At 34.9% G+C, this 24,281-nt stretch overlaps 4 protein-coding genes and 1 long non-coding RNA gene across 7 annotated transcripts in view; 2 read left to right on the top strand and 3 right to left on the bottom strand.

Annotated features, from left to right (window-relative positions):
- neb (kinesin family member nebbish) overlaps positions 1 to 4,140 on the bottom strand; it is a 29,471-nt gene extending 25,331 nt beyond the window's left edge. The window contains exon 1 of the mRNA XM_036376461.2: positions 2,406 to 4,140. Within this exon, the coding sequence (XP_036232354.2) occupies positions 2,406 to 3,869 (1,464 nt within the window). The 5' untranslated portion in view covers positions 3,870 to 4,140. The remainder of the gene's footprint in view (positions 1 to 2,405) is intronic.
- Positions 27 to 3,989, top strand: LOC138856305 (uncharacterized). Its single transcript, XR_011395474.1, has 2 exons — positions 27 to 1,764; positions 1,839 to 3,989. It is a non-coding gene; the product is annotated as an uncharacterized lncRNA (long non-coding RNA).
- A 1,792-nt stretch (positions 4,141 to 5,932) lies between the features above and the next one.
- On the top strand, positions 5,933 to 7,481 carry Catsup (Catecholamines up). Its single transcript, XM_014243993.3, has 2 exons — positions 5,933 to 6,389; positions 6,440 to 7,481. The coding sequence occupies exons 1-2, from the start codon at positions 6,056 to 6,058 to the stop codon at positions 7,369 to 7,371; spliced, it is 1,266 nt and encodes a 421-aa protein (XP_014099468.2). The 5' UTR covers positions 5,933 to 6,055; the 3' UTR covers positions 7,372 to 7,481.
- An 84-nt stretch (positions 7,482 to 7,565) lies between these two features.
- Positions 7,566 to 10,727, bottom strand: Ttc19 (tetratricopeptide repeat domain 19). The gene is made up of 4 exons (XM_036376467.2): positions 10,123 to 10,727; positions 9,878 to 10,041; positions 9,673 to 9,820; positions 7,566 to 7,904 (listed from the first exon to the last, which is right to left on the bottom strand). Exons 1-4 carry the CDS (start codon positions 10,687 to 10,689, stop codon positions 7,656 to 7,658), a joined length of 1,128 nt encoding a protein of 375 aa, XP_036232360.1. The 5' UTR covers positions 10,690 to 10,727; the 3' UTR covers positions 7,566 to 7,655.
- Positions 10,728 to 11,633: 906 nt separating this feature from the next.
- The window catches only part of mib2 (mind bomb 2), a 260,282-nt gene continuing 247,634 nt past the window's right edge, over positions 11,634 to 24,281 (bottom strand). For 2 of the 3 annotated variants that reach the window (XM_036376466.2, XM_070106930.1), the window contains 7 exons: positions 18,395 to 18,562; positions 17,323 to 17,494; positions 16,944 to 17,059; positions 15,870 to 16,055; positions 15,613 to 15,808; positions 15,385 to 15,547; positions 11,634 to 14,450 (listed from right to left, as the gene is read on the bottom strand). In XM_036376466.2, coding sequence (XP_036232359.1) covers positions 12,267 to 14,450; positions 15,385 to 15,547; positions 15,613 to 15,808; positions 15,870 to 16,055; positions 16,944 to 17,059; positions 17,323 to 17,494; positions 18,395 to 18,562 — 3,185 coding nt within the window. In that variant the 3' untranslated portion in view covers positions 11,634 to 12,266. The remainder of the gene's footprint in view (positions 14,451 to 15,384; positions 15,548 to 15,612; positions 15,809 to 15,869; positions 16,056 to 16,943; positions 17,060 to 17,322; positions 17,495 to 18,394; positions 18,563 to 24,281) is intronic. The other variant, XM_014243990.3, reaches the window with a different exon arrangement.

Here is a 24,281-nt window from a genome sequence, read left to right as displayed (position 1 = left end):
TCTTCATTAACACTTATAGGTATATAAAGGCGTAAATGTTAATTAGCGGTTACAGTAGTGGAAGAATACGCCACCAGTGAACAATGTTAACATTCAGGAATTCTCAATGCTTTTAACTGCCAAACGAAGAAGCTGTTGTTATTGTCATTGTAGCCACAAAAAACATTTGCCAAATAAACTACGTACAAAAGATTTCATACAAGGACTTGATTTTGATCGGTTAGTTTTTATGGCAGATATATGCCATAGTGGTCCGATCTGAATAATTTCTTCGGAGATTGCAGCTTATTTTTTACAATAATCCACGCCAAATTTCCTGAAGATCTTTCGCCAAAAAAAAAAATTTTTTACAGTAATATGGTTTTGATCGTTCAGTTTTTTATAAATGAGCAGTTTCTTGTGGATAAAAAGACGTGTGCAAAAAAAAATCGATATCTTAAAAAGCAAAGGATTACTTCGCGGATATATACAGACAGACGAATATAGCTAAACCGACCCAGCGCGTGTCATGCTAATCTTCGACGTTTCCTTCTGGGTGGTAACTTAATATACCCTGTTCAGAGTATAAATATTTTTAGTGTGCTTGAGAGCAGTTTAAAAAGATAATTGTTATCGTGTTTGTGGGACATGATAAAATATTTTTGTGTAAAGTACAATTATATAAGAATACCAACTACACCAAAAAGCATATAACATGGAATTGACAAGTATTTACTATTCATTTGATATTGGAGAACGCTTTAAATTATGATATCTGGTTACACATTCATATGTACTTAGTGCTTCCTTTGTGTTTTATTGTGTTAGATAAGATTCTTATCCTGTTATCTCTTAAAAATATAAGTGCTATGCTATTTAAAAACGAAATGATAACGTGACTAACTTATAAAATTTTTTTTCGTTAGATAGATATGCAATATGTAGTTAAGGTACGTTACTAATAATATGTATTTGAGCCGTCTTTGCTCGGCAATGTTTGAACTCTGCTCTCTTGACAAAAAAAAATTAAATTTGAAAAATCAAAAAAGTTATGCCGTTTAATTAGATACACGAAAGTTGCCTCACTACAATATCACTTGTATTCCAAATCTATTTCATTATGCCCCTCTATTCATTTATGTGCCAATCATTTAGTCAAGTACTTTTCAAATATTATTAAAAGTTTTAACGAAATTACACAGATTTTTACTTATTTATATATTTTTGCCAATTGATTAAAACAAATTTCGAAAATATTCGGTTCAATCCTTAATATATAAAAATTTGCTAATGGTAAACGGCGAAATTCTTCATGAAAAAGCTGAATTTCATAAGCATTATTAAAGGATGCTGTCTTTTTGATCGTTTTTCTATATATAATATATGGCTTGTTAATATTTCTAAACCCAACAGTAATGCGTTAATTGAGAAACATTCCAAAAGCACATGCCACCCTACATTCTCTGCAAGGTATATGCCATTTCTTGTTTACCTTTGTTTACATTATATTACAAAAAAGTTATAATCGTGAAAAACAATATGTATACTATAAAATTTCCTTATTTACCCTTGCCATATACAATAAGCAAATACTTTGTCATGTTGCGTTGTGTTTTACTATTGCAAACTCGTGTTTATTGTAACGGTTGCAAAAATATTTAGAGTGCGTGATTTCAAAGCAATAAGAAACTCAACAATTTTGACCATTTTAATATTGAATAAGAACGCAAACTTTTGGAGATTTAGCCTGTTGTCCCCAACATATCTCAAAACGATTTAATGAAGGTTTTACTAATACAACAACAACCGATATTTTGTTTATATTTTAATACTTTTTCTTTATATTTTTTTATTTATAGTAAGTTTTTGCTCAAGAAGCACCTGCTCAACATGATGATCAGATTTCTGCGCCTTTGTGAACCCCTAAAAGAGGGAAGGGCACAACAGACCCTATCTAATCTACTAAGTATTTGGTATATGGAAGCAGGCACGTTGCTTCCTTTTTTCCATTAACTTAAACAAACAAATAACGTATAATAACCAATATGAGGTTATCATTATTATATTTGTAATAATTATTGTTTAATAGCCCAAGAAGGATTACATGAATGACGCCGAAAAAATGCAAATAATAATAATATTTTAATAAAAAATCCGATTAAGCAAACTTTATAGATGTGTTCGCAAAGGAAATAATTGATATGGAATGTGACACGGTAATATTCCAATTATTTAAATACGACATGATTAAAGAGGTTACAAAATTAGTGTATTTGTTAGCTTCAATGTTACTTTATTCAATGGTCAACAAATAAAAAAACCCATGACACGCCAACATTTTCTTTGGGGAAAATTAAAAAAAAAAGTGTGGCTGAAACAGTTTTTGTAATGACATAGGATTTTGTAATTATTGTAGGGATACTTACCCTTAAAAGCCATGTAAGTACACTTTCCCGATATGGTACAAACACCGATCCATTTACTGTGTTTTTCTTTGAATCTGCTAATGCAGCAATTACTTTGCCCAATGTCAATAGACTTTTATTTATACTAACACCTTCACGTATGCGGTCACCATTTGAGCCCACCATCGAAATACGTTCACTTCCCGCTAAATCAACCAAACTTATCCTACTTCGACGAGTTTGACGTGTACCAGTCTCATCCGATTTCTTTTTCGACAAATCCTCACTAATCTCAGTCAAATTTAAGACAATATTAAATATCGAATGAGAACGTGAACTTTTGTCATTCATTCCTGTAGCAGCAGTTGCACGTTGTGAGTTACCTACGGCAAGCCAATTGCGCATTGCTTCGTAAGAATCTACGGGATGAATACTTAAATCAACTACATATGGGCCCCAAATAGGGTGTTCTCGCACTTTCAAAGCAGGTCGATTTATGACGTTTGTTGATGTTGGTGTACTTGCAACATGCACGTTTCCCACACTGCAATTGCCTTCCGAATGTGCAACACTAAGCAAATCATGTATTTTCTCATTATATATTTCAAAATAACTTATTTCGATCTCTGCACGAATTGCATGTTTCATATTTTCTAAACGCTTAAACAGTTCTCTACAAAAACGTGGTATTATACCGGCATCTGGATGTGGGATGCTGTTGCCAGATGCATCATCGTCTAAAGCCTCAATACCCATCATACTATAAGATTTTCCAGATCCAGTCTGGCCGTATGCGAAAAGACACGCATTATAACCTTGAAATGCTCGATCTATTAAAGGCATCGATGTTCCTGCAAATACATCATCTTGATTTGCGTAAAATTCATTATCTGGATCTGTAGAATCAAATATGTGGTCATATGTAAAGGAATGTGTTAGGCCTGCTGTACAATCAGCAGTCATGCCGGCCGAAACAGTCAACTCATTCCCGCAAACACGTACAACATTTGTCACTTTAGCCAGAGAACACTCTTGAGCATTCAAAGGGCGCACCCGTACTGCTACTGTTAGATTGCTTATCTCTGTGTCATCTACGATTTGACTTATTGAAGCCGAATCAATACTTTTTACTTTTGATTTTCCTGCGGAGGTAGTTGAATATGGAGTGCGTACTTTGTTCAAAGGTGTCGACATCACATTCCGGAATAGTGATGATGGTGTATAACATGCATTAATTGCAGTCGAACGTGGAGTAATTCGAGGTGTATTCAGATGATTATCGTCACTTAATACTTTATTGAATAGCCCTGATTTAGTTCCATATTTATCTTCCGAATGATTTTTGTGACCAGATTCTGATTTATGTACAACCCGATGCCTTAGACCACTTGGATTCAGTCTAGATTTTCCATTCATAACTGGTGTTATTTCCCCCGTTGACGCTGTATTTGTACGATACCGGTTAGACACACTTTTGCCACTCATAATTAACAATAATGAACAAGAATTCAATCACTGGACAAATATTTAAAACAATTGAACGTTTACACGCAGAACCCGCGTTCTGTTGATTCGAATTATTTGAGAATATGACACTAATGCAAATGCACATTTATCGATATAAAAACAGGGTGATCATATGTCACAGCAATTATTAACATCTATCAAAAAATATTTATTAAATGTGGATTTTTACATTTATTCAGTGTTTCTTTCGTCCGAAAAAGGTGCTCTTCATGTTTAGAATTATTTTAATTATATCAAAGATTGTGTGACGGTGGTACGGATGATAGAACAAATTCGGATCGACGATAAATTACCAGAATTCGCTAGACAGCGAATTCGTAGTTGCCAGTTTTGTTGAAAATCTACTATATGTAGAAGGGCTGCTGGATTGTGTAGCAGACAGTTGAGATATAAGAAAGAAGTTTTAAGCTCGGATAATGAGTAGGAAAGGATTAAGTTGTTGGAATGGAATTAAAGACAAGCGTTTAGCCATTGAATTGGGACTTTTATTTAACAGTTTGGCTAGGCGACACTTAGAGTGAATTCTAATTTCTGAACAAATAGTATATATTCATTTAAAACCGAGCGCTCTTGCAACCATCAAAAGAATTTGAAAGTGAAAAGGAATGCTGAAAAGGGTAGCAGCGAGCTGTTACGAACAAGAACACAAAGCGTGCCACCCAATCACGAGTAACACGGTTCCTTCGTCTTTCCTCGTCGTCCCCTTGCCCACAAAAAACCAGTTTGGATTACAAAAAAGTCCCAATGTAAACACACACTTACACGGTAGACGATTTATTATACATCATTAACAAAATCGCCACTCGAATATTCTGGCAACTTAAAATTTCGCTGTCTATTTATTGCAGGCAATTTATCGTCGATTCTATTTTGTTCTGGCACCGTGCTCGTCCTCCATTACAATATAACTACATTATGATATATAATTTCAATTACTAAAAGCGTGTTCTTCCAAAGTTTTCAATCAATAACAAATATGCCAAAAAATATTAAAAAAAATATGTTCTAGTTTAATAAGTATTGTAGTAGTCAAAGAAAAATATTTACGAGTATACTTACTAATTTAATATATAAACGACGTAATATCGGCTATTTTGAATTCTAGAGACCGTATATGATTATTGTTGCGATTTTTAAATGAAAAAATTAAGCATTTAGAATCCACATACAAAAAAACAAATAACGTCATATTAATCCTCTTTCGACGATCTTAGCATTTCCATGATGATTTTTTAATTTCGCATTTTTATGCTTTTCTTCGCCGTTAATGATTAATTTCGATTAATTTTACAATAAATCATAAATAATTATTATTTCTTAACAAAAAAAACATATAAAAATCACAAATAATCTTTATGTTCACTTCACCTTTGATCAAAAGTGAGTTTTATTTTGAGCAATTAAAAAATATAAATCAGATATAATAGCTGTACGTAATTAATATTAATTTTTTTATTGCTCAAAAATTCGTTAAAATTTATCATTATCGGTGAAGAAAATCGTAAAACTCAATGTATAATCGTTATCGCGATATGTTTAAAATAGATCTTATAACGATTACGGTCTCGGAGAAATGTATGTGAAGGATGCCATTTCTACAAATGTATTTTGGAAAAATAAGATTTTATATTTTTAGACTTAAATAATTGTTGCAAAACGGTTTATTACCAATTCAATAAATAAATATGATAATTGATATTTATGTATACGTAATATATTAACTATATGTTTGTATTTTCATCACCAAAGCTATGCACGTACATGTTGCCTCTTCAAAATTTGTGGGCAAATGAAAACAGCTCTGTCAAACCAGCAAAATGGCAGTTCACTACTAGCATTGTATAGCATGAAATGTATTTGAACATCAATTGCTAAACATTAGCAATGGGCAGTCTCCAATGGCAATATTGCTAGCAATTCAGATTTTTAGCAATCGTTAATTGCCTGTCGAGATGCGCCTTAAAGCATTATACTGTGAATGGTGTTGTAAGGGAGCATTGCTGAAAGAAAATAGTAAAATAGTATGGCAATTCTGTTGAGAATTATCCACTGACCGGCACCTGCCTTAATGTTGTGATGTGACGTGGAGAGTATACATATTATTAGTTTTATAATCCTGCTGCGTTATATTTAATTATAAAATAATGGCAACAATTGGCCAACAAAGCAATTTGGGGCAATGCCTAAGTAAAATTGCTCTAGGATTAATATTGTGTGGTATTATTTTCTCACTACCATCACTTAGTTTTGGTCATAGTGATAATCCAAGCTTCAAGTATTCAAGAGAGGCGAATGAAAACTTCGATCCAAAAGAGACTGTTCCAGTGCACGACCATCACGATCATCATCACCACCATCATGACCATCATCATCCTCATTCACAAGATGATCACAGTCACGATCATGAAGATGATCACCACCACCATACGGGGAATCATAAACATGAGCATTACCAGAAGAAGGCTAAAGTCCCACAAGGTAAGCTGTTTGTCACGTATAATTATATTTAAAGACGTTTTATATTTTAGATATGACAAGTATTTGGATACACTCTATTGGATCTACATTGCTTATTAGCGCTGCGCCATTCGTCTTACTATACACCATTCGCTTAGACAATAGTGAAGCAATGAAGCCCCGTCTTAAAATTATATTGGCATTTGCATCTGGTGGTTTATTGGGCGACGCTTTTCTACATCTTATTCCACATTCCACTCATCCACATAGTCATGATGAGCATCACTCTCATGGAGAAGCTCATAGTCACAGTCACAGTAATGGTCATGACCATGAACATGGGCATGATATGAAAGTTGGTCTATGGGTGTTGAGTGGAATTATTGCGTTTCTTGCAGTTGAGAAATTGGTAAGGCTTTTAAAAGGTGATGAGCATGGGCACAGTCATAGTCATTCACAACCAAAGGAAACAAATGCGAAACCATCAAAAAAGGCTGATGCTAAAAAGTCGGAAAATCGAAAAGCTGTTAAAAATGGCAGTGAAACTAACAAGGTAAAAATAACTGGATATTTAAATTTAGCTGCTGATTTTGCCCATAATTTTACTGATGGTTTGGCTATTGGCGCGTCATACTTGGCCGGAAATAGTATTGGAATTGTAACAACAATTACGATATTATTGCACGAAGTACCTCATGAAATTGGAGATTTCGCCATCCTAATTAAATCCGGTTGTACCAAACGTCAGGCAATGATGCTGCAATTAGTAACTGCACTCGGCGCTATTGCTGGCACTGCATTAGCTCTACTGGGGGCTAGTGGTGAAGATGGCTCTACGGCATGGGTCCTACCATTCACAGCAGGCGGGTTTATATATATCGCAACTGTGAGTGTGCTTCCCGAATTGTTGGAGGAATCAACAAAATTGGGCCAATCAATAAAAGAGATTGTAGCTATGCTTATCGGCGTTGGTTTAATGATATTCATCGCCAAATTAGAGTAAGAATTATAAATTTCTAAAACATGTTAGTCGTTTTTTTGTAAGCAAAAATACAAAGTAACAAAAACTTTTCAAATAATTATATAATTATAAATAAATTGTTTTTACCGTAATTTTATTTTTTTTAATCACTGTAAATATTTATTAAAATAAATAGTATAGTCGAGATTTGTTCAAATTACATTTAAGTCAAGTAATTCACTTAGCTTATTTGTCACAGGACAGCTTTATTCGCAATGGTATTCAACTACATTGACATAAAACGGCAATAGTATCGATGTAGTTCTTTATTGGGCGAACGATTTTATTTCATTAAGGCAGTATTCGGCTTGTTCGATCGCGTTCAAGTTTTTACTATTCTTACCAATCCGCCAAGCTAGCGAGCAAGCTTCTTTGGCTTTTGTTATTAAACCTTCCCGCAGATAAATTAACCCTAAATTAGCTCGCAAAATGCCTTCTTGTGCATTATCCTTTAATTCTTTCACCAATTCTAAAGCATCCATTAAATACTTCTTGGCCAGTTCATATTCCTCAAGCTAAAAAAAAATAAATGTTTCAATAATGTATATTTAAAAAATTTGTAGTTTGGCAATAGTTAAAGTATATATGCTACTGCATCTAAAAGGATTTACCGGTAAAGTTATTTTGGTTTAAATTTAAATCAAATATTTTTAGTATTAGAGTGTGTTCGTTGGGAAATTACTGCGGCAGTGTTACCTTTGATGAGAAAGGATCACGTTCTACGCGGAAATTCCTTCAACACTGCCAAAGTCACACGTTCTATCAGTAAATTGTTGCCAATCAGTTGCGCATCACTAGCATAACAAACGCAAAATAAAAATTTTAAGGAGAAGGAATTGTAAATGAATTTTGTAATAAATATTAATCGATATAATTTATTATTTTCGAAGTATCAGTTGAGTATCAGGGTATCAAGTTAGTAACAGGGTTGAAGTATTGCTGTAATTATTAAGTAGCTCGAACACACCCTTACTATTCAAATATTTGATCATTTAAATTGAGATAGCTATAGAGCTACATATACATATGTAAGTATATATAAAAATATATCAATGATCAGAATGGCGAGACGGGTTGAAATATGAGTGACTCTTTGTTCGTCCGTCCGTCTGTGCTTCTGGGCAAGCGATAATTTATGTAAAAACTGAGACTACTTGATGAAACTAAGTATACAGGAGAATGTTGGCATTGCAGATGGACGAAATCTAACCATTGCCACGCCTACAAAACGCTATTAATCGACAACCTGCAAAGTGCAATAACTAACGTTCACAATACGATACACACATGTAATTTGGTACAACGAATCACATTGGGAGAGGCATCTGTGGTTCGAACATTTTTAAAAAGAAGGCGTGACCCCGCCCCCGTCCACACTTCATATAATAGCTATGTTGAAAAGAACTAAACGTGTGCCTTATTCCCATATAACGCAATTTTAAATTCCATATGATATCTATTGAATAGTAAATTTTCAAACCTCCAGATAACGGATATGTGGACCACAGCGCCTATTACTGAAGAAATTCGGAGATTTTTTCTTATACCTAAAATAAAGATTTACAAATTTCAGTTATCTTATTAAAAGTCAGAGAGCGCCTCTTTCTAATAACTTCTGCTTAAAATTGATAAAATCGGTCAATAAATTACCCCAGCTCCCATTTACATTATAATGGTTTTCGTTACACTCGCTGTCTTAAAGTCAAATATGTCGGTCAGTGTGTGAGTCATCTTCATAAAATTACATGGAAACATGGTCCCTAGTATACTTGAGTAATGCAAAATGTATATGACGTGACTCAAATACATCACGAGTGACCCTCGCGCAACTTCGTTCTGGATATTGTAGCAGGTTAAACTATTACTTATCTAGAATAGACCACGATATTCCAAACATATGTCTTGCGTGCAATGAGTCTCCGCATGATACTAACCAACTCTTTGCATGCCCAACGAACCCAACTCATCTAACACCCTTCTCCCTATGGTCCGACTCCGTCGAAACAGCTCGTTTCTTGGGTGGGCCTCCCGATAGATGACCTCGACGACAACCAAACTATAACTTATCACCCAAGCGGGGACTAGGTAACCGTTACAACAACCCAAATACACACGATATATTGACTTCGCACTTTCCAGCTGATTTTAAACCGCATATGGATATATTATGAACAGAACCTCATTATGAATATATATGTATGAAATCGGTCTAGTCCGTGGCCGAAGTCCCTTATCCCTAACATATTGATTTCCGTTTCTCTAATGAATTCTTGCACTACTTACATTAACACAAGCCACACTGAGATTATTCAGGATAGTTATTGATTCCTCGTTTATTCGTCCGTAAACTTCAACTAATGAGTCATAAGCCTCTTGAAACGATTTTTTGGCATCACCATATTTACCTAGTTTCATTTGCAATTGACCGAACCTAATGAGTAAAAAATTTAACATTAAAAAGTTTCTTTTGCAGATAAAAAGGCTTTACCAATTTTTCGTTAGTCCTAGCAGTTCCTGAACATCCTTGTCATTCGGAGTTTGCTTCATATGTTCCTCGATGCGTTTTAAAGTCCATGTAAAACCTTGCATAGCTTTGTCCAGCTCTCCTTGCAATTGAGCCATGTGAGCCAATTTGGCGCTAATATGCATCACCTAAAAAGGGTTTACTAAATTTACTTCTTAATAGAAATATATAAAAATAAATTCAAACAACATCGATTATGTAGAAAATACCTGGGAGCTATTTTCGCCATAACCTTCACTGAACAATCTTTTCATTACTTCAGTAAACAATTTCTCTGCTTTTTTGAATTGTTCCCGCTCCATAGCAAGATTCGCCATGACATCATAAATATAGGTAACACCTTCCTTACTATGCAAATCTTGAGCCATACGTAATGCTAGATGTAACATTTGTTCTGCTTTATCAAATTCTTGCCTTTGTATACATAATACTGAACGTTTAATAGTAGTTATCAATTTGTCCTCTGGTGTTTCGTCGTCTTTTGTTTTACCGAAAAATCCGAATGAGAATGCACCACTGACAATAACACCCATTTTTGAAGGCGCCATATAACCTGACCATTTATGCCGTTTCCGATTTCCATCGCCTTGCCCAGCCGCATTTAATAAATGTTGCGGTTCGTTTTTCCATTTTTTCTGGTTTTGGTTGTTTATGCTTGTATTATTATGTATTTGAATACCATTTATTGTTTTTAATTTTAAAACCTGCCGCAAATTTAGCACTTTTAAATTTCGAGCTAAATATTGCGAAATACTAAAGACAATTACCGAATTCATTTTAAATAATTTTTTTGTTTTATAATCAGCTGTTCGGAAAAATTATCAAAAGAATAGAAACAGCTGATAGTGTTGGGGCAACAATAACATTCGGTATGCATGTACCGAATATATGTATGTTATATATGTAATACACTTAAAAAAATGTAATTACAATATATTTTATTTATTCAAAGTGGACTACAAAACAATATATCCTAGTTTATACCAGATGAAAGGAAGAAATCTGATTATTTAAGAAGTCCTTACCGCGCACCATGATTTGTTCCTACATCTGTTCCCACGACAGTCGGTTGACACGTAACCTGAGTGAACCCGGATTTAGAAATGACCCAAAATTTGCGAACTAAGTAGAAGTAACAAACTGTTTACCGAAAGTTTCAAGCCGGCACAACAGAATCTGATTATTTTTCCAATCCGTTTCCATTACGGTTAAGTAGATCCGACTGTGGTGAATAGATATTGACACCCAATATCATGCTGTCCTAGCACGGTAGTCGGGTCCCCGTATCCGGAATGGCCTAGGATTTTTAGCCGGCTAAAGATTGTCAACTCGGCAGCATTCTACAAAATTACTTTAAGGATGTTTTCTGCTGCTACAACGACAAAAATCACGATGTTATATTACACATGATTGAGAAATCCAGTCGATCATACGTGACAAAGTAATAAAATAAAAATGATATGTGTGACAAATATGCTCTTGAAACCTACCCACCTAATTCCCTACCCCGAGATGACAATATACGACATAAATCACCATTCAGGACTTGAGTTCAAAGGATTGAATAGAACTGTAGATGATTTAGTTACGGTCTGTTAGCTTGAGGAATGTTATAAAACGACAACAACAACAAACGCATGTTCCGCTTCTGTTTAACTGAAATTCGCGGGTTATTTAAAATTATTATACAATTTAGATCCATATTAAATAAAAATTCCAATTATTATTTTTTATTTATAATACATTTAATTTTGGTATACGTGGACACTAATGTGTGATCTGAATAATAGTTTTACTTAATTGTTTCGATTTTTTAAATTATTAATTTAATTTACAAACATTTGGTCTTATGAGACCATGCGAACGACCACTAATTTTTCTATCCATGTTTTTATGCGTGTAGGGTATGTGAGCGTATGTATATTTTACGTTATGCTGAATTCGTAAAAGAATAATGAATACCATTGATATTGCAGTACAATGAAATATGTTAACAAATTACAATAAGAACACATATCTAAAACTTATGCTTGTTTGTACATATGACTACGTATTTGCTTGTATGTATATTCGAAATAAATAATAATCATAATAGTGGTTTTCACCGTAGTCATAAACATAATCGTAAACATATAATTTTAACGGTTATTATCGTCACCTTAATATTGATTTTCGTTGGTATTCTCAACATTTTAATCGATTAGTTAGCATCAACACTGGATATATGATTGCTGTTCATATTTTCCTCTTCATTTTTTTTTTATTTACAATTTACAAGCTTGTCAAGAATACCAGCTTCCTCAGCTCGCACTGATATATGTATGTATACGTTGCCAGTTTGCTCGAAGCTGTTCTAATATAAGTTGATTTTTCGAAGAATGGTTTTGCGACACATATGACAGGTGCGCAAAGTTTCCGCACAACGTGAGCACGCACCATGACCACACAAAAAGGCGACATCACGCGTCCGTTCCATACAAATGCTGCAGTAGTGTGTTTCCTCATATTCCTGTATTTTGTTTTCCAGATATCGCAAACGATCTGCTGAGGGCACGCGCGTCTGATCAGAACTGTTTATAACACGTCCACCGGCAGCTATGCGACGCTCTATTTGCACGCCGCACCGCAAGCACTTCTTCATACGCAGGCCACATTCTTCGCAAGAAATTTGATGTTGGCACGGCTCGAATTTAATTAGCTGTAACTTTTCATCACAAACTATGCACTCCTGTGGACCAATGTGGAAGGGCACATTTGTGGGTGGTGGCGGTGGAGGTGTCGCTTTGGGGCTTGCTTTAGGCGCCGCAGCTCCTTCGGTGCGATTACGCGATATTTTGCGATTCCCAGTTAACTGTGTGGCAGCCGAAGTAGATGGAATCGGCGTCATATGCACGTACTGTTGTGTGTCTAACACATTATTGCCACCAATTACTGCATTAGTCTGAGCTTGTCGATCGGAGTTCAATTTCTTTGCACCTGCTGGTTCCTCAATTGAGTTATCAACATGATGAGTTGGAGTGCTACAATGTGGCGTTGGTATCTGAGTAAAATTATTCGGCTGCAAAGCATCTGTGATGATATCATCCGCAGTATTGTTGCTATGCACTACTGCTGCAGCAGCTCCAGCTGTTGCACCATCATTATCGGTATTCAAATTAAGTGCTTGAATATTGTTTTCCATCTCACCAGCCGAATTTAAGTTGGCTGCTTCGTTAGTCGTTGACGATGACGATGCTGGGACCTCTGTTTGACATTGACAGTGATATCTCAAAATCAGCTGCTTCATATCTTTATTTGTGATCCAATCGAAAATGTTGGTACCCTTATTGTTTTGTTCCACACGGCAGCCACAAAATGACAAGTAGCAGAGAATTGTGTACATGAGACGATCATCGAGGATGTGTGAAAGATTATCAAATATAGACCGCATTTTCGGTGAATCTTCTCCAGACGGTTCTGCTGCCTGTTGCAAATTTGTTTTCTTAATAACACACAAGTGCATCGCATTGTCGCCATCTTCATCACGAGCCATAATATCGCAACCGAGCGAAACAAGACGTTCAATTACAGACGCATGTCCTTGAGAAACGGCCAAGAGAAATGGTGTTTGTCGTCGGTTATTTCGTATATCGATCTCTGCAAGCCCCTCGATTATCAGCGTTTCAACGACGCGCGCATGACCATTGAGAGCGGCTAAATGCAGAGCGGCAAAACCATCATCCTTTTTAACATTGACTAGTTGCCGTGCCAGCTGAAGTATACGTTTAGCCGCTACAACGTTGCCCTTAAGCGAAGCATGATGCAGCACATTAAATCCGCGATTATTTTTTATGAAAAAATCTAAGTTTGGCGCATTACAAAGCAGTTCGACAACTTCGGAGTTTTCCTTGCCAATGGCATCGTGCAAAGCCGTATCACCGTACGAATCTTGAATATTCACATCGGCTCCAAATTGCAGTAGTTCACGCACACAGTGTGGCGTCTTCTTGTGTGCGCATATATGCAACGCTGAACAGTGACTCGAATTGAGAAAATTTATATCAGCTCCATTTTGTAGTAAAACCCGCATGGTTTCGGATTGATTACCGAACGCAGCATAATGAAGTGCAGAATCGCCCTCTTTGTCCACAACATTCACATTGGCACCTTTGGCTATAAGATATTTCACTAAATCAACATGACCCTGATGGGCAGCTACTTGTACACAAGCTTTGCCTCCACTCATTACATTCACTTGTTCCGGATGGGCGTCTAAGTATTGTTTTACAAAATCTAAATGACCTTGAGCCGCCTCACGCACCAACTTATCGGCAACAGAAGTGCCAGAAAGGCCCGATAGCGGTGTCATTACATGATCTATTCGTCTATGACTCAGGTCCATCATACTATTTGATCGCTCTGCCGCTGTAGCCAAAGGTGATCGTTCCAAATGTACGCATTTCGGGTTTAGTGTCCATTCAAATCCATCATCAAGTTGTTGAATACGCAAGTCACCATCCGAATACACTTTTATCACTTTACAACGTTTCCCCAAAGCCTAAAATTGTAATTTTAAATTGTGAATATTGAGCCAATAACAAAGAGTTGGATAGAAATTTTAAAAATAGGGTTTTCAATGAAAGGTAAAAAGACTTTATGAAAGCCAATTCAATTTGTGGTAAAAAATAGTTTAGAATTTAAAAGTGATTAATTAATTAATAAAAGTAAATTACTTAATTAATTAATTTTTTTTTATTAAAATATATTGAACCAAATAAAAGTAAATTACTTAAAACTTGTTTTATAATTAAAAGTGAAGTTGTAACTGTACTTGCACTTAAGTATGTTAATAAATATTACTTATTGAAATATTTTATAACAGAAAGAATATGTAGTTAAGAGAACTTTAGATAGTATTAATAATTTAGAAGATGGAATTTTTTTTAAACCAAGAAGTTACCAATAAAAAAAAACAAGAAAAAACATTAACTTCGGTCGCACCGAATCTATAATACCCTTCACATATAAAAAAGTTTCATTGCAAGAACTTGATTTTTATCGTTCAGTTTGTATGATAGCTATATTCTGTAGTGGTCAAATCTGAACCATTTGTTTGGTGATTATATCGTTTACTTAAACAATAATCCATCCCAAACTTTGTGAAGATATCTCGTCAAATACAAAAGTTGTTCATGCAAGTACATGTATTTGATCGCTAAGTTTGTATGTAGCTATATGCCATAGTGGTCCGATAACGGCTGTTACGACAAATGAGCAGCTTCTTGTGGAGAAGAAGAGGTCGTATGCAAAATTTCAGATCGATATCTCAAAAACTGAGGGACTAGTTTGCGTATATACAGACTCAACTCATTACGCTGATCAGTTATATGTATATATTTTTTGGGGTATCCGAAGCTTCCTTCTGGGTGTTACAAACTTCGTGGCAATCTTAATGAGCTTTGTTCTGGGTATAATAATTTTTACATGCTTACATAACGCATAAGATCAATCCATTCGCCATGTCCTTTTTGCAGCTGTTGCACTTTGTTCGCATCGTTTATAATAGTCACCAGATCACCAACGCGAAAAGATATTACTTTGACCAGTGCTGCCGGATGAAAAGTCCAACGATTAGGACAATTATCGTATTGTACTCTGAAAGTTGAATTTAAATTTGAAAATTATAATTATTCTCAAAGCACACGTCAATGAACATTTACCGTATGTCACCCTTTTCGGTAATGCGATGAACGGCGCCCAATTTTGGCAACTGTTCTACCATTCGTGGATTCCATCCGCCGTGCCCTTGTTGCAGTTTCATCAATGCATCAACATCAAGGCATACCTTTACGCGATCGCCAACTGAGAATGTTGGTTTCCCAGTGGGCACCACAGGCTGTTGCTCTTCCGGTTGTCCTATAAAATAACTATATTATGCACAACTAAACGTATAGATGTGAGTATGTGAGCTGCTTACCCAATACAGGCATGTGGTCTTTGTAATAATAACCTCCAATTGACGGAAAAGTGCACTTTAGATCGACGTTACCCTTGTGACCTAAACGATAAACATTCGTGGAACCAGTGACCCAAGAAACATTTGCTACGCTTCTACAAGACTCATTGTCCCAACCACGAATTTCCATAACACGCCCGGTTTTTCCTTTTAGAAAAAATATAAAATATTAGTTGTATATGAAATGCCTTTGTAATTGCAAAAAAAAATATACGAGGTCCATTCAAAATATAAGGTGAATTTTCAAATTTCATGGGCTACGTACATTCGATTATCGATTGTTGTTGTTATGTTGGTACACTCGTCTCGAACATATGTTCACAGTTTTAGCTCTATAGCATATAGTATATATTTAGTTTGTGAGAGGCATAAAAGTTAAACGTGTTTTGCGTGTTCGGCAATTTCCAGCTGTCGAAAAAAATGCATCAAAGAATTTGCATTCAATTTTTGGTGAAAATGCAATTAAGTGCTTCAAAATACTTGAAATGTTGACAGTGGCATACGGCGAGTGTACTCTAGAGTTGGAAGTAGTATAAGCTTTTCAAAGAAGGTCGAAAAGATGAGAATGACGACACTCATTCTGGACGTTTCAGCACATCAACAAGCGATGAAAATGTTGAGAAATTGATGAAAATTATTATGGAAAATCGTCGAATCACTATTAGAGAAGTTGCTGAAGATATCGGCATATCGGTTGGCTCATGCCATGCAATTTTTCGGAAATTTTGGGCATGAAGCGTGTGGCAGCAAAGTGTATCGTTATGACATCGAAACCAAAGGCCAATCGTCTCAATAACAGAGCCCAGGAGATCCAAAGTAAAAAAAAAATCGCTGAGAGAGCTCAAGGGCATACCAAAAAGTGCATATCAGAACTGCCTCGAAAATTGGAAAAAACGCTGCACAAGTGTATTATATCTGAGGAGGACTACTTTGAAGGGAACAAAATAATTGATGAATAAATAAATATTTTGTGAGAAAAATGAATATTCACCTTATTTTTTAAACAGTCCTCGTATATATATTTTAAAATATTACCTTCACCACCGTCCTGTTGGCCCCACTCCCAATCAGGACCACGTACTACTTTTGCACCAATGAATATACCTTTTAGTTGAATGCGTTTGGAATTCTTTCGGGGAGGTAAGCGAACACTAAAAGTATATTGATAGCGTACAACAGTTAATATACGAAATTTAAATTTAAGACAAAAATTTAGAATATGTTTAGCCAAAACTTATTCCAGGAATGAACATGTACTTGATAGAAAGAAAGTATAGGCATGTCTGCAAAGTGCAGGGGGACTAACATTAAAAAGAATTTAAAAAAAATATTAATTTTTTTTACTAATACTATCGAATTCGAAAAGAAAAATTTTTAAATATGGTTATACTTGTATGTAGCATTCAAAACATACCCAAGTGATGTAGGTGTTGTGTAACGTATAAATGTATGATCCGTATCATGCAGATCAGCGCCGTAGCAATTAGCACAGAGATGGTAGTTAGAGCACTGAGCACATTTGAAAACAATGCCAGCTATGCCGGGCTTTGAACAGCCATCACAAATCACATTCGAATGACGTACACCTAGAATATATAATATTAAGAAAAAATACAGTTAAGTGTTTCACATTTATTTATATATGTATAATAAAACAGTTATGTTATATTATAATTAAAATTTTCGCCGCTGTATAAAAAAAATATCAGTATGTGTACTAATATTTTCGTACCTATACTTCTAGATTAACTAGAAATTTTCTCTTAAGGATTTATTCTTGACTCTCGAAACTTCATGCAGTAACGTATTGGGTCTATAATTAAATAAAAATAAAAGAACTGCGCCAAGAATGAATAAAGCTAATTTTTGATACCCTGTTCTGTTGTGAACCATAATAAAGTGTGGGCATGGTGCATCGACCGGAACAAATTGAAGGCAGAAGGCTGAGGTTTTCTTTGTATTAAAGTAATGGGGACTAACTTCTCGAAAAACCGCTTTTTCATCCACAAAGTTCATATTGAAAAAAATTATTGTTGTTTATGCTTCAAATGAATACTGAAATAGACGCGCAAGGAGTAGCATTCCAACACATGTTTAGAATATTGAAGCAAAGTTACACCATCTCTTGGCAAATCGCACAAAAATAGTTATAGACCCAATGAATATTTTTGATCTATCATAAGTTCTGATATGAAAATTCTCATATTTCTAGCATTATATCTGAACCCCATTTCGTTACAAAATGGTATACATTTTTCATAACAAAGATGTAGTGATTTTTTTCAAAATTTATTTTAACAAAATAAAATATAAATATAATAATCGGTTAACTGGAACTTTTGCTTTCTCTATTCTAACGTAGATTTTTTCATAATCTCGACATCAAAAACTTGTTCCGCTTTTCTCAGTTCATTATAGAACTGTTACGTTAAAAAAAAACCGTTTTACATCAATGAAATGCACTTTGTTTGGTTGATATTACTTACCAACTTGCGCGTTATCAACGATAATTAAATCGTATTGATTTTGGTAACCAACACGATAATTTGTTCGGTGTCCAGAATCCCAATTGACTACAACTGTATTTTCCGGTGAGTGTGTCGATCCAGAGCGTCCAATCTCACAGACAGTGCCAACGTGACCTTCTCCGTTGTCTATCAGAAGAGAATAGAGTTGTTGTAAGAATGATTTTAGAATTTCACGTTCGAATTGGGCGGGGGATACAATAATATACTGGTGCATATGTACAAACGTATGCATAAAATGGCTCTAAACGGTGCTTAAATTGTATATATAGGCACAAATACCAACGTATTTTTAATTACACGCGCTGCTATTTATAAAAAATCGCGCTTCCAGCAGATGTTTTGTATCTACACGGCAGAAAATAAAATTGTTGTATATACAAAAACGCATAGGAGAGTACATCCGAAAACTCCAGCATTGCCAAGTGAATACTGCACACGGATTTCCGCTATATACTAATATATAAATATGTGTACATACAGTTCCGATTATATAATTGGCACCAACAAAGGCATTTTATTTTTATTATTAAAAATGTCTTTAAAAATTATTTCAATTTGATTATACAACGCTATTACTCAGTAATATTTCCCATTACTGAACATGAAAGTATCCGTGGTGTGAACAATATACATTCATCGGCTCAATTAACATATCAAATATTAATATTGACTGATGGCGTGCGGCCGTTATAGACGTTCAAAAATAATTAAATTAATTCAGTTAAATTTTTTTATTTTGTAATATCGAATATCTTAAATGAAAATAATTTTAAAAATTTTAACCTCAAATACGGCATAAAAATAAATGTTTAATCCTAAGCATATAATTAAAATTTATTTTTAATTTTTAATCCCAATTACAGAATTGTAAAAAAAAAATTTCATCCCAAGCATACATATATGTAATTAAAAAAATTAATTGTTTTAGAATTTAAATTTTTTCGCGTTTGCGTACTTTGTGTTCTACCATTTTGAACTACAGCTCCCACAGAGCCATCATCTCCGGCAAACTTACACATTCAAATGATTTCCATTTTATAAATTTTTAATTCTGTTTAATTTAAAAAAAAAAATTTTAATTTTTTATTCCCAAATATTTTGAAATCGAAAAATTTAAATATAATTCTATTTCTGAAAATCCAATTATTAATCCAAAATTTCTTTATTCAAAAATCGTAATTTTTTTTATAATTATAATAATACTTATTTAACAACACATACTGCAATTCTATTTTTCATTTGTGTATTCTTTATATAAACTTTTTTGTATTTCGTTCGCTATATCGGCAGATCTCAATTAGGGGTATAAAAAATTAAATTTTAAATTTTTTAATCCCAAATATTTTGAAATAAAAAATTTAAATATAACTATAAGCAAAATTTTTATAAAATTTATGAAAATCTAATTATTAATCCAAAATTTTTTAATGAAAAAATCGCAACCCTCCAAGTCCTTAATAATTTTTATTATAATGTAATAATACTTATTTCAGCAATACATACTGCAATTTTACTTTTCTTTAGTGTATTCTTTATGTAAACTTTTTCGTATTTCGTTCGCAATATCGGCTGATCTCAATTAGGGGATTATTTAGGCGAAGAAATAAAGCGATCGGCCAAAGTATTTTAACAACATTTTGTCTTCTTGTGCGCAACAATATCGTTTTAAATTTAAACCCTATGTACATATGTATGTAGGTAGGTATATATTATATGTATGTATTTACATATGTATACAAAAGTATTTTCAGAATTATTTAATATATCAAGGGGATAATCAACTTCCTTTTCGAATTAATACCAGAGATTTTTTCAGACGCAGCATATTCCTCCATTTCTCCTATTTATAACTCACAGTACACACAATAAAAGCCTTCTGTCACTCTGCCCTTCTGTCTCTTTTATCATATCCAAGCATTCGTTCAAAACTCCAAAAATAGAAATAGGCGCGTGTTTGTATTTTTTTTTTAAACCGGGAGGATACGTCCCGAACTAAATGCAAATGAATGTGAGGCGTGATGCTTCAAATTTTTTGTGTTTTTACACGCTGGCACTTTTGAAAAATATAAATATACTTGTATGTAAGCATATATCTGAGGTATGTCCAAATGTTGATAATTACTCATACAATACGTATGATGGTTTGCAAGTATAACGCGTAAGGGATTAGAGTTTTCGAAAAGTACTACAAAAAACAATATTTTCAGTACACGATGGGACTTTATAGTTTTAAGTTATCTCGAAATATTACGGTGGGGACTTTTACAAAGAATTTGAACATACTTATGGGTTAGGTCAGTGTAGTATTTTCAAAAAATTTTCTTGTGCAATTAGCAATGGCATGGAAGTGTTTGTGTTTAAGTCAATTTCAACACATAAAAGCGTTTTTCTCGAATCGGGACAATCGTGCTTGGATACTATATGGTATTATTATTATGTCGATCGAGAAAGCCCCCCCCGACTTTATTTCTGCAAGCGAAGACATCTAAATCCAACGGACCGGACGGTATAAATATGCTGAAGTTAAACACCTAGGCTCGGCGGGAGTAAATTATCTAAAAAGGTCCTCAATTTGTCACTGACCACCATTCACATAGCCGATGTGTGCAAAATCGGTTGAGACCGGACTGCTGAATCCTGGCAAGCTAGACAACCAAAGGGAGTTGTTACTCCCGACCTTCACACACCATCTGAGCCTAGTCGAGCACCAACACGACTTTCATAAAGTGCACAGCACCCCCACAGTATTTAGCATCATAAACCACAAGATAGCTCGTGGCCTCAACCAGAAAGCCCCCTGTGAGAGGACTGTCCTGTCAAAAACTTTTGACAACAAACACAGTCAACCCTACAACGCTGCTTAAGGACATCAACAAACGATGATCCCTCCAGGACTGAAGAGGTGGATCGTGAACTATCTGAGCGGTCGACAATCATCGGCATTAATCACTAAATTTCGAAGCTCCCATAACCACCAGAAGGAGTTTATATTACCTCATACGCAGATAATTGTACGATAATGACGTCGGGCAATGGAATTGATGGCATGTGTTCAAAAGTCAACGCCTATCTCCTAGAACTTTCTCGCTTCTTCACGGCAAGGAACCTAAAACTCTCCCCTGCCAAATCCCTAAATACCAACTGGGCGAGGCAGTGCAGACTGGACCTTCTTCCGTCGATAATGTCAAAATTCCGACGATAAACAACCCTAAAATTTTAGGTGTCACATTCGACAATTTGTAGGGAGAGACACTCCGCACACATCCGCGATTGTTACAAAAGTACAGAGCCGTAAGAAGATCCTCAAGTCGCTAGCCGGCAGCACTTGGTGCAAGGGCAAAGAGACGTGGTTCGCAACATACAGGACAATCGGCCGGCCGGCCATTAACTACGTGGCCCCAATATAGTCGCCTGGATGCAGAAGGAGAAGATACAACCTGCCAGAACATCGCATTCCGGACTATACCATCGAGAGAGCCCGCATGCTCCCTGTAAAGGAGCATAACACACTTATCTTCAAGTTGCTCGGGTGTTTTCGCAGTAACCATCCCTGCAGTCACCTGATTGCCTCCTAGGACCATCACGAGAACATTCCTCAAGTACGTCGACTAACTACAGCAATATACAGATGAAAATTCATATACGACAAACTTCAGACAGGTACTAAACGCCTTTCTCAGTAAAGCTATTAACACTTTCATTGACTTTGCCGCGTGAAACCAGGGTGACCCTTGGATACTGTAACAGGTTAAACTCCTACTTACCCAGAATAGACGCTGACATATAGAAAATATGTACGTCCCGCATGCAAAGAGTTCCCACATGACCCTACCTCATCTTTGCATGCCCCATCAAACCCACTCAACATCCATCGGTCTGACTCCGACGAAACAGCCCGTTGCATGGACCTACCGTTAAGTGACTTCGATGACAGTTGATTTTGCCCGTTCCCGCGACAGTCGGGTCTAAGTAACCGGAACGGACTCGGAGGTTTATCCGGCCAAGGACTGTCAACTCGGCATAATTCGTCGAAATTACTTCATGAATGTTTTCTGCCGCTGTATAACGACACCAGTTGATTTTACTCTTTCACCCAAACTAGGTACTAGCTATAACAACATTAGAAAGGATTTATTGAAAAGAGACTTTATTATATATGTAGATATGTAAACAAAGTAGCTTGTTAGTTGCCCACTAACAATACTATTGTGTTCCTTCACTTCGTAAGTTTTAAAAAATATACTCATAAAATTGATATTAACTTTCCAATACGGAGCGTTGAAGTTAATAAAGAAAAATGTTTTCTCTCGTCAATACCATCGGGCAACAAAATCCATATTGAAAACAAATCGAATCTATATATATATAATAGACACACATGCGTATTCGTAGCTATGTGGATTATTACAACTCCTACTGCATAAGTATATACAAGCATAACACACATAAATAAAACAATAAATATTAGATCTTAAATATAACAAAGTCTACTTTAATGTATAGTCGCGTGCTCCATACATATGTATATACATATATTGATTGAAATAAACTCTTGTACAGGCGCACTAAATATAAAAGTATTTTATATAGTGCATATACCACATTCACATACATACATATATATGTACGAAAATGAAAAAGTTTGTACATAGGTACGTAAAGTGCCTCACAGCGCAAAACATTAAACAGATGAATTAAAAGAAAAAACGGCCTTGAGTAAATAAGGTTATAAAGACTATACCAAGAGATTTAATTAATCAAATGTAAATAAAAAAAAAAAATTATAATAATAATAAAATCATTGATTTAAAAAAAATAAAATTATACTACTTTTATTTTATTTTATTTGTTTACAACATAAAATGTCATTAAATTTATTGGTGGAAAATAATTCTTCTTGAGCTTGCTATTGTCGGTGTAGAATGCGACAAGAAGCCGGAATTTATGTTTTGGAAGATTGATTATGATTTTAAACCTGACGAGGTTGTAACCACCCATTAGCAACCTGGCATGACACATGGCTTGAAGTTATTGCCAACTGTGATGTACGGTTGCGGTTCTATCATTCTTGTGGAAGCTGCAGAGCCGACAAGCTCGTCAACCAGTTCATTCCCGGCTATATCCTTGTGACCAGGCACCCAAATGAATTGTAGTCTTTGGTTGAGTAACAAAGGAAAGATAATCAATTCGGTCTTAGGTTTATTCACAGTGGACATTTTCCATAGGATGATTGCAATTAAACATCATTTTACTGAATTTTCTAGTAAATAAAGTACGAGTGTGTAACATATACTTATAAAATATAGGTATATAGGTATTCTATATTTTACCATTTCGATATCATTATATTTAATGTCGAATAAATTACTAACTTGATTTTGTACTCATCGATAATACAAAAAAAATGTATAGCAAAAGTGTCACCAATCATTTTCATCACGAAATTTAATTGGTGTCAAGGTTACCATTAATTTTTTTACATTAATATAATGCTTTGATATTTTGTATTTCGGATATTATGCATTATTAAAGAGCGTTATGGAAATATCAGTCTTAGACACAGAACTAAGAAATTAATAATAATATTTTTCACAATGTTTGGAGCTTTAAAATTCGCAAAGAGGTGACATTGGCTATTTATTATACAGTAAGTTGTGTTCCTTTTGACATCTAAGAGGAGAACGTTGCCGCGTTTCCATTTTTAAGAGAAGTGATTCCCACGAAAGTCGGGTATACGTAACCGGAACGGACCCTGTTTTTATCCGGTTTCAGGAACGTTTTATGCAGTGCAACGACAACTACGGTGGTGACCGACTCTCATTTTACTCTTTTGAGTGTCTCTATT

Source organism: Bactrocera oleae, chromosome 3 (assembly GCF_042242935.1).
Source record: "Bactrocera oleae isolate idBacOlea1 chromosome 3, idBacOlea1, whole genome shotgun sequence".
Taxonomy (NCBI): Eukaryota; Metazoa; Arthropoda; class Insecta; order Diptera; family Tephritidae; genus Bactrocera; species Bactrocera oleae.
This window is presented reverse-complemented; position numbering and strand designations above follow the sequence as displayed.